At 42.4% G+C, this 14,152-nt stretch overlaps 1 protein-coding gene across 2 annotated transcripts; it reads right to left on the bottom strand.

Annotated features, from left to right (window-relative positions):
• Nucleotides 1-2,342: 2,342 nt before the first annotated feature.
• On the bottom strand, nt 2,343-12,867 carry ATP6V0E1 (ATPase H+ transporting V0 subunit e1). Of its 2 annotated transcripts, XR_009743976.1 has the most exons (5): nt 12,666-12,867; nt 10,458-10,505; nt 5,455-5,582; nt 4,042-4,195; nt 2,343-2,850 (listed from the first exon to the last, which is right to left on the bottom strand). XR_009743976.1 is itself a non-coding variant. In XM_061456671.1 (4 exons), exons 1-3 carry the CDS (start codon nt 12,767-12,769, stop codon nt 5,489-5,491), a joined length of 246 nt encoding a protein of 81 aa, XP_061312655.1. In that variant the 5' UTR covers nt 12,770-12,865; the 3' UTR covers nt 2,343-2,850; nt 5,455-5,488. The 2 variants fall into 2 exon arrangements, 1 of the variants encoding a protein (XP_061312655.1); XM_061456671.1 differs by lacking the exon at nt 4,042-4,195 and having other exon boundaries at nt 12,666-12,865.
• Between the last annotated feature and the right edge of the window lie 1,285 nt (nt 12,868-14,152).

Below are 14,152 nucleotides of genomic sequence, written 5' to 3'. Positions count from 1 at the left end.
GGAGGGGGCCTGGCCCCAGCGCCACAGCCATGCCCCTCGAACCAGTTGTAAAGAGCATTTAACTCCTGTAACAGCTCCTCTGCCCCCAAACCCCACCATGGCTGGCAAGACAACATAAAAACCAACATTTGTTTTGCCCCAGAGTTGGTAATATGTGGTTCTGAAAGCAGCAGCATCCCGGCTGACAGCTAACTTAAAGCCCTTGCACAAGCAAAACACTTCCACAATTTACAGCAGACGAAATATCAAACTTCCACACGCACTTCAGAGCAATATCCCAGGAGGGGCACAAGCACAGACATTTGAGCTTCCGAAACAATATTAATGTGTCAAAAGTATTTGAAATGTCTCCAACCTAAACACTTGCTCTACCTGCTGCTGCTATTTAGGAGTTCAAGTCTTCATGACTTGATGGAGTCAGTTTCTTCAATCTTCCTTCCCCCAAAGTATCAACACACAGATGAGATCAGACTGATCAGGGCAGACCCGGCTTTCCATCTATGTCAAGCACAAGCAAATTTCCTTCACATGTACCTTAACACTTTGTGTTCTGTTGTTGCAGAACAAGAGGAAACTGTTACCAGCTTGGATACCTGCAGTGTTTGTTAAACACCAGCGTGTCTGCTCTGATTTCCTACAGTCAGGTAAAAAAAAGTTACCTGAAGCAGTGTTAATTCCTGGCAGACATGGAGCAGACCATTCCATAATCACCATGCATACCGTAGGTCACACAACATTCAGGACAACAAAAATACATCCATCTTTTCAACTTCTTAAATCAAGCTACTACCTCGTATCTGCCCCATAGAAAATATTAACCAGTTGGGTAGAGGGAAGTGTCTTTAGCTGGAAAGCACCAAAAGACTGAACTATGGCTTGGTGGCTCACGCTCTGAATAGCTCTTTACATTAAATTCTCCCGCAGTGACGCACACCACATCATCTCCGTTTCACTTCTGTATCTTCTACAAGTGATCCCTTAAAACCTGAAACAGAAAGGTTGTTACAAAAAGTGGTAACACCAATAGGGCTGTTTGTCACAGCACAGTTTCTTTTCTGGCGTCTCACCTCAGGGTACAAGTCAGGCAGATCAATATATTTTAAAAACTGTTACATACCCAAAATTGTCAACAATGTCTTGAAGCATTTCTTCCTCCTCCCATGAGGTCAACATATATTATCCTCCACGTGCTTCAGAAACGCCAACCAACCACCACCTAAGCTTTTATGAGATCATTTGGTTTCCAACTTTCTTCGGAACTATTTGCCAGACTATAGAGCAACTTCTCATGTGCTAAAGTACAGCTCTCAGTAGTAGGCAACTTGAGGAAAACCTCACTATCCCAGGCCCAGCAGTCGCTTTGCTGGTTTGTATCATAACTGACATGTCTGTACTTCTTCTGCAATTCACGCTGTCCATTTTTCAACCACTGCAAGTTACAGCATTCTGTCAGGATGCTGGCATTTCCTGTACAGTAACAAGTATTATCCCACTGAACAACTCAACAGTGCTATCCAAAAGGAAAAAAAAAAAAGAACCATTCCATCTTGTACATAAGAATAGAACACAGTAAGGAATAATGGCGGTTTATCTGGCCATGACATAAGGAGGCAAGAAGTACACATGAAGACTCCTGTGATGCAGCAATATTTGCATATTGTGAAGTGATTCCTTAGCACACAACTTGCTAGATTCAGTCCCAGCCCCACAGACTCAGCTAGCATCGAGGAGCCTCAGCAATCTTTCATCTCTGGCCTCCATTGCCGTGTGCTTTATCAGGCCTGCAATTTCATGTGCAAGTGTCAACCAAGTATAAAACAACTATGTTTGCTGTTGAATTCAAACTGCTTGTTGCTATATGTATCCTACAAAAAGGCCAGGGAGTAAATCAATCTCCTCTCAAAATTACTATTTTCCTGTTGAATTCAAACTGCTTGTTGCTATATGTTTCCTACAAAAAGGCCAAGGAGTATATCAATCTCCTATCAAAATTACTATTCACGCTTCATCCAAACTAGTCACGTTATCTCTGCTACCAAGTCCCCTCCAGTATCGGACAATGGGAAGTACATGGAGAAGAGGCTTGAGCTAAGTAAGCATTCAATTTTACCTGCAGACCCTCCAGCAAGTTTAAATTGCTGACTTAGTCCTATTTTAGAACTACCTGAGAGGTCTTAATAAAGACAGCAAAAGCATCTTCATCTCATCACATGACATGAATTTATTACAGTTTATCCACATCATCTAAAGTTTCCTCAGCTCAACTTTGTCTAACTATCGTCTGATTAAACCCACTAAAATGCACATCATAACAGTTACACATGGCACAAGAACTTTATGTATAAAGCAGAGATTAGTTTTATTTCCAGGCATGAGAAACTTAAGGCCAAATTTCCCAAGAATACAACTCATTCAAAAGAAGAAATGCCATCAACATGTGGCACCACTGTTTGTCTTCTCCTCACAGAGTTTCTTGCAGACATTTTACCAATCACAATCAAACAGAACAGGGTGAACAGCACAGCAATAGACAACCTAAGGCTTGTAACATATATACAGTCTTCCCGTAGAGTGAGAAAAATGAACAGGAAAGCAAATACCCATAAAAACTTTAGAAATTTTCATCACATGTGAAGTTAAGAGACAAAAATTTACAGCATCAAAGGGGAGTATAAACTGCATTAGGCACACTGTTAAAGGTATAGAAGGAAAAAATACAGGGCTTTGAACAAGCCATTTGAAGCACAATAGAAAGGTTAAGGCATTAATGCAGGCTTGGTATCCAACCGACTATGTTAAGGGCATCTTTGGGCAGTGGAGTGTTTCATCTGAAGAAAATCTCTTCTTTACCTGCAAAGCAAGAGGCAACTTCAATTATTGCTTTCCATGGAGACAATTGACCAACTGAAGACCTGGTTGGTAGCCACAACTTCCATTCCACAAACGCACTGAGAAATAGTGAAGAACTGTAGATAATTCACCTGTATGGACCTTCTAGAATAATATCTAGTTCCTTGCTTTCTTAGCAGTTTCATTACTTAAGGTAGTGCAAGTAGTTACAGTTACATTACAAGCTGCAGAACAACTATTTCCTAGAAAGTTTTCAGTGCTGTAGCAGCATCCAGTCATCTGGATCATGGTTCCTGCACTTAATAGCATGAAGAAAGTTCCTGGTATGAGAACACAGATTAAATCTACAAATTTGCAGAGAAAAGGTGGCATTGGGTCACACTGCTTAGAAGAGGCTACAGCCCACATAACCACAGCTACAGAAGTCTGCATGTTCTTATGTACTGCCATTTAAGCTATTAACTTGATTATGAAGACAAGTCATCTGATACATCATCATCACTTGGAGGGATACTGACCTAAAAGAAAAGCCGATCTTCTGTAATCTGGCACAGCTCAATCAAGCCAATGTCTGTAGAAGCTCCTCACTAGAACGCTTTCTGTGTGCATTTTTAGCCTGTTCTGTTGGTCAAGTAAAATAGGTGCTGGAAAAACACTTCTGAAAAGCCAAAAATAATTGACCAAACATGAAACAGTAGCTATATTTATGGGATTCCATGCAGTGTCAGATGGAGTCTAATTCACAGCTCCTGTCTAGTGACAAACTCAACTGGAGATACACAACAGCACAAGACAGGACACTGCAGCCTGATCAAGGCAGGCACCTTCTTGCTGCTCAGCTCTCTCAACACAAGAGTAATTTAAACAAGATCATGGAGAATGGTATGTCCTGAAACAGCACATTTCTAGCAAGAAAACATAACATTTAACTAGGATATTTGAAGACTATTACACGGTTTTATTTTTTTTAAATCATTCTGTTTCAAGATGATTAGAACTTTCATTTTATTCCAAAATTAAGGCAATGAAATCAGACAGATCAAAGGTTAAACCAATCTGCCTCACAGAACACAACAGTGTGTGCTATATAGGCCTCAAATTCTCCACTAATAAGTTAAAAAATGACAGCTCCTCACATAAACTTACTGGCCATCCCACATTAGCTCCCTCTCTTCCTCAGTATATATCTACCTTCAGCTCTCTGGAAAATTCTTCACTGAAAGGGAGAGGGAAAGCCTGATTCTTTCATCAGGCAGCTGGAGTCCAAGAGTTGTATCTCATATCCAGTTTTACCTTGCTGCTCACAACACACAGATCACTTCAGATCCCACACAACTGAATTATCCTACAGGATTCAGAGATCTGTATGCCCATTACCAGAATACACTAGTCTCTGTTTTAGCTAGCTCATTATATGTTAACACATGAGCAGAGAAAATGTGCCCAGGAAATTCAGCTTATCTGACTTGGCTAATTACAGGCCTCGAAGCAGGGCTGAGCCTACCTTTAGCTTCTGCTTGCTGCTTAGAAGAGAAGATATAGACACATACACATGCCAGTTTGACAACACCACAATTCAGATGAAGCCTGCTTTGCAGCAATCGAGCTTTGCTTCAGGGTAAATGTTCAGGATGCTTTACAGACATCATTTAACTGAGCTGTAACATCAACTGTCATCTGCTACTCTTGGACTTCTGTAAACAGAAGTAGTAACAGCAAAGGGGTAGGCAGTTAAACATAAAAGGACAGAAAACCCTACCCCAAACAGGTAAAAAACTAAGCACATCTAAGTTATTCAGTTACCAGCATAAGAACTAAAATCATGGGTACTTGTTTCCACAGTTATCCTTCATTTGAACCTTCAACGCCAAATGCTTCTGTTCCAAAGAAACCCAAAGTCATCATGGTACTTGTAGTACAAGACTCTGTATTTACTGCAGATCAAGTCAGAAAGCATGCCCAGGAACTGCAACAGCAGCATTCCAATAGCACTACCTAGAGAGCAACAACCAGGCTTGTCTATGATTAAAGTTGCACACAGGCTATTATTAAAAAACAAACAAAACCCAAAACCCAAAGCAACATTCATCTGTAAGCTCAGTGTTAGTGCTGTACTTTGACAGGAGAGAAGAACCATTCTAACTACAGTTCTCACTCTGATTTCCCAGATGAATGAAGGCACCTCTACATTGCCTTGGAAATCAGGCCAGGTCTTGGTGACATGGTCATAAGCTTAAAGAGAGGTTTAACAGTGGTTAAAGGTTAGGAAATCCACTCACGCCAGCTAGTAAAAGACACCCCAGCCTGATTTTCTTTTTATTGGTAGAAGAAACATTCTGTTCTCTTTACAACCCCCTGCTTGCTGAACACAGCACCACATGACATGATAGCAGAGAAAAGTAACTGGACAAGAATTCAGACCAAGCTTTTCATGGTATCCATTCAAGATTAACATCCAAAAGATGTTTTGTTGCAGCCTATATAAAGGTAGATTTCTCCTGCAAAACAGCTAGCAATTCTGAACACACTGCCTATAACAACTGCTCCTACTTTCTCCTGAAGCTTTAATGTACCAAAAATATTAATAGATCTGATCATACTCACCTAGTCAACAGATTTCAGCATAGGACAGACATCCTTAAGGCCAGTGGTATTTAAGGTACCAGATTGTTTCATTGCTTAACTGCGGCCCAAAGAGAGGGTTGAGTTGAGCCAGAATCGCAATCAGCCAACTGCAAGACAACCCCCCCAACCCAAAAGAGAGAACATCAGCCAAATCACAAAGCTTACAATAATGGAAAAGCTTGTCCAAAGCACAAGTACTATCAGAGACAAAAAGACTATTTTCAGGAAGGTCTAGTATCAAATCAAAATTTCACTCAAGCTCAAACATAAAGGCTAGGTACCAGCAATGAAGAGGTGGCACCAAATCATTTTGCAACTGGCCTGTTCAATTTAAAACAACACAAAACCACCTGACAGCATCTCTCTCATCCATTTTTTTTTTTGACAAGTGTTTTGAGACATCTAAAACTCAGATATCTGTGGGCTCAGAATACAGAAATGTAAGAGAGACAGCCCTTTTCTCGGTGCCTTTGAGGCACCCTTTAAACAAAAACATTTCATAAACATTCTCTCTCATTTGCTCTTATATTCACAGTGTATGAAAATCTACCCTTGCAGACATAGTATATTTTTCATCAGAGATGGAACAAATGTGAATTTAAACCTGGCACAGAGGTCAAGAAATAGGGACCCGATGCAAAAGCGTGCAATGCTACAGGAACACACAAATCCACAACAAGAAAACCAATATGACAACACTGCCAAATCATCAGCAACAGCAGCCTTGTCATCAGAGCAGTTCGCAAACTAATACTGCAGAAGCAATAGCCAGAACAGAGAACAAGAGGAATGTAGTCTGTGGAAAATATCCAGGAAAACTAAACAGAAATAAATATTCCACTGTTAAAATATATATTTGCTTTGTAAATATTACAGGATTCAGAAAAAGCAATGGATGATTCCATGGATTTAAATCTATGCTAAATACTAACTATATAAACACATTTAGTGAACACACAGGCTCATCTGTCTGCTATTTCTAGAATGCTTTGCAAGGAGGAGAAAAAGCAGAGCAGCTTTGTAACGAGAGCTGCCACAAATGTATCAGAGTGCTTAGGCAGTAATGGAAAATTCCACACAAACCTTGATGCTTTGACCAGCGGATGAAGTGCAGGTCGGCTGTAAAATGCCCAGGGCAGCCAGGGGCAAAAGACTTAAAGAAAACACCTCAATCCTCTTGCAATTTACAAATATTTATTTTCAATGCTGCTTTCAGTTTTGCAGGGAGTAGGACTTGCTACAATGATATGCTGCGCCTGCAGACCTCTTATCAGTCCTGCAAGCCTTGAAATACACAGCAGGCTCTACAAAGCAATTAAATCATCAGCAAGACACCACCAGGAGCAGTCAACCTAAAGGTTATTGGCATATTCCTACTTTGCTATCCAAAGCTATGACAGCAATGTCTTTTGAAAGCACCTTAATCATGATGTTACATTTACTTGAGGGAAAAGCAAACTAGCCCTTAAAAATATCATGGCATTTATTTTGCAAGGGGGTTAATTTTCAGATACAAAAGACAGATAGAAGGGTGCCAGAGCACTGTACCATCTGCCTTTAGCATCCTGAACTAACAGAAGTGGGAGGAGGGTAGGAACACTAAAAGCCTGCTAAAGCACGTTATTCTCTCACTGCATGGAAGGAAGGAACTCTATGTACAAATATCTCACCTCTCTGCTTCCTAAGTTCAGCCCTGGCATGGCTGTCAACTACATGAGCTGGAAGCACATTGAAAACATTGATGTGTCCCAGCCGTATAACCATGCTGTAGGCAATCACTGTGCAGTTTTCAAAAGCTATTTTTTGGGACCATGATGGATATCCAAGCTCTGAGCCACAGTAAAATTCCAGGTCAACAGTATATTCCTCCTTCCTGCTCTGCTAGGGCCTAAAAATTCAAAACAGTAGTTATGCACTGAACTCTACAACTGCCTTGTATTCAAGGTAAGTCATGAAAAAGCTTTTGCTTAAGTGATGCTGCATTATACAATGTTCTATCATGACAATGCAAAACAAAACACAACATTCAAAGCAAAACAAAGCAAGCCTCTGCATTGAACGTGTAATGCTCTTGAGCTGCCAAAATCAAATACAGCATTCAAGCCACCCACAGGTCCTTAAATTCTACCAGATACCACTTACAACGCTTAGTGTTAATTACCCAGCTCAGACAAGGAAATTAAAGTCCCTTATGCTCTACCAGGAAGACTGTTTAAAAGGTCTTTCTGCCATAACTGCCATCTGTCTATGCTGCATATTACAAATTAAGGTCCTGCTATCTCTGTTTAAATGTCATTTTGGGGACTGTACTTTAATCCTTTCAGAATCATCAGTAAATACCATTTTTCAAGCACCCTGTACTCTGTTAGGACATCGTGGTTCTGTTTCAGGAACTGCTTTGGAAACATCAAAATAGATTGAGACTTTGACAATGTCTTAAAACATGGTGTAACTTCCACAGCAGTAACTCCTTATCCTTTGCCTTATATTTTATCAGGTTCCTGAGGCTCAGTATTCGCCTTCAAAAGGCTGCTGGGTACAATATCTGTACACAAACAATGCACTTACCCATGCAAATTTTTCCATAGGACAACCAAATTAACACCATGTGATCAATATGGTTATGCAGAATGATCACTGCTAAATCTAAACACAGAAGAAAGAGCTTTAAATTGAAATGTGCTTGATTTCAAATTCAGTTAACACAAATTCAGTTTGATGCAAATCAATGTCAGACAAGTGGTGTTTAATGAAGACAGGAAATGCTTTCTCCTTATTTTCAACCAGAAAGGTAACTCAGTATGAAACCAGGTCTAGCAGAGTTCTGAACAATTCTACAAAAGAGGTAGATAACAGCACCAGCCACCTACTAAGGACACACAAATAAAGCTGACCATATCTGGGACAACACAAGTAATTTTAACCCTAATGTATCTAACACAGAATCCTAGGAAACCATTGTTTCAGGCTTCCGTCAAAACTAGCATGAAAAATTGTTCTCTCTTTAGTCACATGAATTAAGGTCTGAAAATTTTTCAATGCTTCCCCTGAAAGAGGAAAAGAATATGGGAAGAACAAACTGACAAACACTTGAATAAAGCAGAGGAAAGAAAGGTTAGACCAGATGATCTTTTGAGGTGCTTTCCAACCAGGGCTGTTCTGTGATTTTATACAGAAATCAGGGGAGGAAATAAAAACTCTGCGATGATGCAAATTCTATCTTGGAACACGAGAAGAAAAACCTGCTTTTTCTAGCAAACAGATACTATATACGTAATTTATGTGGTTGGGTGTAACTACTGATGGTTTAGAACATTGTGTTGCTTCTCTTTTTCGAGGTGTAACTGGCAAAAGCCAAAGGGAATACAGAAAACGAGACAGAGCTCACAAGATTACAAAAGAACCTCTCACTGGACATGCAAGAATGGATTATATTATAATTAATGTCAATGACACTAGATTTACCATAGGTTTGTTTCAGTACAAAAATCATTACACTTAAAAGTGAAATACCACTGTACATTTGAAGAGTTCACAGCATTCAGTCAAGAAATTCTACAACAAAGACATTTCACATCATAATCCAGATACTGCAGATGCCATGTGGACTTGACTTCAAGGAAACTATCCTTCTTCAACCAATAAGGAAAACAAACCCTGAGCTTTGAGGATTTTAGAAGAGTAGAGCATTATTTTTGTTAAAATGCAAAGTAGGGAGAACTTAAGTGAGAACTTTAACCAAAACACACCCCAAAACACTGAACTTTATATGCAGTCAAGGAGGCCTTCATAGCCCTAAGATTCTCAAATTCCAATCCCAAATTCAAGCTGTTGGTACAACAAATCTCTTCAAGCTTCTACATCTTCAACAGTAGTTTTCTGAATTAAAAAAACTGCACAGATACAAAATACAGAACTAAATTGCTGTACTTCTAAATCACCCAATACAATGATTTAAGACCTCATGTGTCAAATACTCAAACAAAATAGGCCTAAACTGTACAAAGTTTGAATATCACATTATTAATCTAAATCAACCCTGCATAAGTCTGCGGCACAAGCTAACCCAACATGGAGCCAAACAGGCCTCTCCTGGAACACACCAACACTGATAATATGGCTTTTGACTGCCAGTTCCTAAGAATGACTCTTGAGATTAGAGATGCATTTCTCTAAATATTCATGTTAAGCTCCTTAGAATAGCATAAATAACATCTAAATACTTCAGGAAAGTACAAATACCACTCAGGTTTAAAAGGAACTCTGAATAATGATTTTATTACAAGTTAGCCTTAAAGATCTAACCAGAGTTTTTGTTATTTTTACTAATTGTCTTACAGAAAAGAGGCAGCCTGAAAATATAACACGCATTTAAACAAAAATCATCTTAACACAGCAAAGCACACAAGTCTGTCACAAAAACTGTCACATACAAAAACCACACATAAAAGTTTTTCCACCCACTGCCCTACCAGATTTTGAGAATATATTCAACCAAACTAAGTAAAGCAAAACTCATCAGTAGGTTTAAATTAATATCACCTCATAAAGTATAATATCACCTCATATAAGTGTGACTTATACAAAACAAAAAAGGCATAAAGTCATCGCTCTACTGTAAATCAGAAAACTTGTGGACCTGACAAACTGCCATTACACCTGTGAGTGAACAAGCCAGTGAACTGGAAAGGAGCAACATCAAGTCAACACAGAACACAATTCAACAGTTACATGTCAGAGGACAACAAAAGGAATTCGGGTTTGTTTTCATTCAGTATCTTCCCTCAGGAAAATGCTTTCTTCAGCATGCTGAAGGTTTTTAGAACTAAGAATTCCAAGACCTGTCAAAGAACACCATTGTGTCTGCATCTGTGACACATTCAAAAAGCTGCTTCCTAAATCTTTTGAGGATATAAAAAAGGAACTTTTGATTACATCAGAACTGTGTCTTGGTTAAGAGGCAAGACATTATTTATACTTACAACAGGTAGCAGCAAACAGCACATGTCACCAGCATTGTGTTGATAACACTGCAAAAAGGAAGGAGAGAAACATCTGATTAGGTGTCATGTTATGACTGACCACAAGACACACTGGAAAAAAAAAAACAGCACACAAGAACAACTCCAACTTCGATCATGTGGAAGGTGACTCAACACAAGTGTTCCAACTTCTTCTAGCTGAATAATTTGCAGAAGCGCAGCTAAGGCTCAGCAGAAGAGCTGACACAGCTCTGACAAACAGAAGTATACAGCTATATTTAACCAAAATCACCCCAAAGAGGAGCAAAATCTTATACACACGGTGTCCTCACTCAATTTCATAGTCAATTCCACCAGCAAGTTAATAAACTACTGAAGCTGGATGTTATAATGCTAACAGTAAGCAATAAACATGTTCTCCTTAAAAAAATGCAAAATTCTCCTTACAGAAATTTTCAGTATAAAAATATTTTAATTTTACATCATGAGCAAGGGGTTTGCAAACAGAACACAAAAAAATCTGAACGACAAGATTTTCCTTTCTTGGCGAATGGAAACTGTATCAGAAACCACTATTAAGCTGCAAAGCAGCAAGAACCAAGCAGCTCTTGAAACTGAACATGGTAGAATGACATAGTACACACACGACTCTGAAATGTGAGGAAAGGAAATGACATTTCCTAGCAGCAACTGATATATGCAACTAATGGAACTTAGTAACAAAGTAGAGGAGTTTTGTTTATTTGGGCTTTTTCTAATTATAAAAAGGGGTTTCACTCTATGTATTTCCTCCCCCAAACCAAGGAACAAAACCTCATGCCAGGTTAGTTCCTTCTAACTCTTTTGTGACACAGGTAACATTTAATATTTTTCATCTATGAATATACACCCACCTTATCCACTTTAAAATGAACATTACAAAGCTAACATAGCCTTGGATTAAGCTCCAGAAACCCATCCTTTTCAGGGAGTCCCAGAGTCACAGTTTGGGAGCCTTAACCTGTGCAATGTGAACTCTTACGTAGCTAAAGTCTGCATTAACTTATTTTGTTAGATAAAGAACAACTGTATTCAGAAATAGGCTTTGGGTAAAGCGTTTTGGGGTTTTCTTTGCTGTTGTTTTGCTACATGCTATAGAACGTAGGAATGCTCTGTTATCACATTTGTTAAACAATCACATTTTGGCATAACTACAGAACATCTGTTGGTGACCCACATACTTTAAGGACATGCCTGGAAGACGTATTTCCAAGGTATTTCTGAGGACAGGAAAGTTTTCAGGCACAAAACACCCTCCAGGTTTGACACGAAGGCAGCAAATAACCAGAGCTAAATAGAACTTGAGGAAAATTCCTCCGAGTTTAGACAAACAACTAAGAAAAGACAGTCGGTACCTGTGGAGTAGAGGGGATGTCAGAGAGAGGAAGAGAGGTTAAGAAGTCATTATCTCCTAGGGAAAAGAGAAAGACAAAAACTTGTCTACTTTTAATCTGAGCAGCTACGACCACTGCAGGAAAAAGTCTGTTTAGATGCCCTCGCTTTTGTCCTCAGACCACCAACATACATTAAAACACACAACAGAGATCTACTACAGCAATTTTTTTCCACCCTTATCCAGTGCCAAACTAGACGGTGAAGTAAGTTAGAAAAGGTCAAGTAAGGAAACTAAAAGGAAGCCATTGCTCAAACACCAACTTAACATGAGACGGCCTCACCACAGGACGCCGTGTATGCGGATGTTTACAGGGCTTGAGGGGAAAACTCAACACCGTAACGGATTACTAAGGCACGGAGACACCGCTCCTGGCTTCGGCCTTCCCCGCGGGCTGGAGCCCGGCTGGCACAGGCGCCTGGGCCCGCCCGCCCTCCGCGCTGCGCCAGCGACGGGGAGCCCGCAGGAACACTGCGGCAGGAGGCGGCGGCTCCGCGCCCGGCAGGCACGGCGCTGCGGGGCTCCGCGACGGCCGGCGGGCCTCGGCGGCGAGGGAAAGGGGAACTCAGGCGAGCCGAAGCCGCAAGGCCGCTGCTGCCCGGCAGGCCCGCAAGGGCACGGCGCGCCTCCGCCAGGCCTCCGCCTCGGGGCGCGGGCTCGCCTCCGTCCGGGGGCCTCCTCACACACACTGCCCGTTCCCCAGACCCGAGGGGAAGAGGCGGGCAGGGGATCGCTGAGCCCCTCAGCGCGACCCCGGCCTCCCCCCGGTCACTCACCCTCGGTTAGGCCCCTTGGGTATGAGCCATGGCAGGACGCCTCCGACCACCCCCCAGAAAACGCTCATGACGATGATGGGCACCGTGAGGCCACCGTACGCCATGGCCGGGCCGGCGGTGGAGGGAAGCGGCTCGGTGCGACCCGGCGGGGAACCTCCCCAGCCCTTCCTCACGGCCGCCGCAGCGCCCCGCCCTGCCCCGCCGCCTGCGCCAATCAGCGCCCACGACGTCACCGGAGCCCGGCGGGCGGTGCCGCACCTGGCGGCGCGACGGCGCTGTGGGAGCGGGCCTTGGCGGGCGGAACAACCCGGGCCCGGGGAGCGGAGCGGGAAGGAGTTGTGCGGGCAAGGGCGGAGCTCCTCCGGGGGCAAGCGCTGGCTTCGAGCTCATCGGTGACTGGGAACAGGGAGAAGCCTCCGGTCGGAGCGCGCGGTGCCGCGGGCAGGGCCCGGGAGGAGCAGCGGAGCCGAAGGACGCGCTCAGTTCACTGGCACGGGTGAAGAGAAACATCGTTCAGCAGCGTGTGCGCTCGCATGGGCTGCGGGGGTACATAAAAGCTCTGAACAGGCATAAAAGAAGTGACGCTGAAAGGCTCAAGCAGCCTTCGAGTTACTGCCTATAAATGGCTTCAGAAGGGCACGTGTGGTCCTGGGGCACAGCAAACTCAGTGCGAGTGAACAGGGCTGCTGCGGCAGAGTAAGCCAACGTCAAGAGTCTCACCAGAAGAGATAAAGATGTCATTGTCCCACTCAGTGCTGGTCAGGCCACACCTGGAATACTGTGCTCAGGTTTGGTCCCCATTTTACAAGAAGTGGGCAGGCTGGAAGGGACCCAGAGAAGGGCCTTAAAGATGATCCAAGGACTGGGATGTGTGTGAGGGACGCCTGAAAGCTGGGCTAGTTCAACCCTGAGAAAAGGCAGCTCAGGGGAGACCTCATCACCATCTTCCAGTATTTAAAAGGTGGCTACAAAGAAGACTGAGACTCCATTTTTACACCATCACACGGAAAAGATGAGGGCTAATGGCACAAGTTATTCCTGGGGAGATTCCGGCTGAATAGAAGAGGAAACTTTTTCACAATGAGCACAATCAGCCATTGAAATAATCTCCCCAGAGAAGTGGTGGATTCCTCAGCACTGGACACATAGATTCAGCTGGACAGGGTGCTGGGACACCTAGTCTAGGCTTTGTGTAGGAACCACATGATCCTTAAGGTCTCTTCCAACCTGGAATTCTGATTTTCTTCAATCCTCAGCATCCCTGTTTTCAAAGTAGTGTGATTCAGCAGGAGCTGGCTTGCTTTCCCTCTGTACCAGCAATTAAGAGGGCTATTCACTAAGCCAGTAAATTCACTTAATTGCAGGGCGGTTTTCACCACGCTGTGGCAGCTCTCAATTATGTGTATAAAGTACTAAAAACCTAACTTCCTCTTACGGAAAAGTGCATCCAAAACAGTATTATCAGTAGCACTGAGCTTGCCTTCACT

Source organism: Pezoporus flaviventris, unplaced genomic scaffold (genome assembly GCF_033815535.1).
Source record: "Pezoporus flaviventris isolate CSIRO_AGI_PZ_B2104156 unplaced genomic scaffold, CSIRO_AGI_Pfla_v1 ptg000023l, whole genome shotgun sequence".
In the NCBI taxonomy this organism is placed as follows: Eukaryota; Metazoa; Chordata; class Aves; order Psittaciformes; family Psittacidae; genus Pezoporus; species Pezoporus flaviventris.
This window is presented reverse-complemented; position numbering and strand designations above follow the sequence as displayed.

Bases quoted from the DNA above. Each gene is read 5' to 3' on its own strand.
- ATP6V0E1 (XM_061456671.1), bottom strand. From the start codon at position 12,769: ATGGCGTACGGTGGCCTCACGGTGCCCATCATCGTCATGAGCGTTTTC. The intron at 10,506-12,665 runs GTGAGTGACCGG...TCCTTTTTGCAG, and splicing joins CCCAAGGGGCCTAACCGAGG to TGTTATCAACACAATGCTGG. The intron at 5,583-10,457 runs GTAAGTATAAAT...GTTGTCTTGCAG, and splicing joins GCTGTTTGCTGCTACCTGTT to TTGGCTGATTGCGATTCTGG.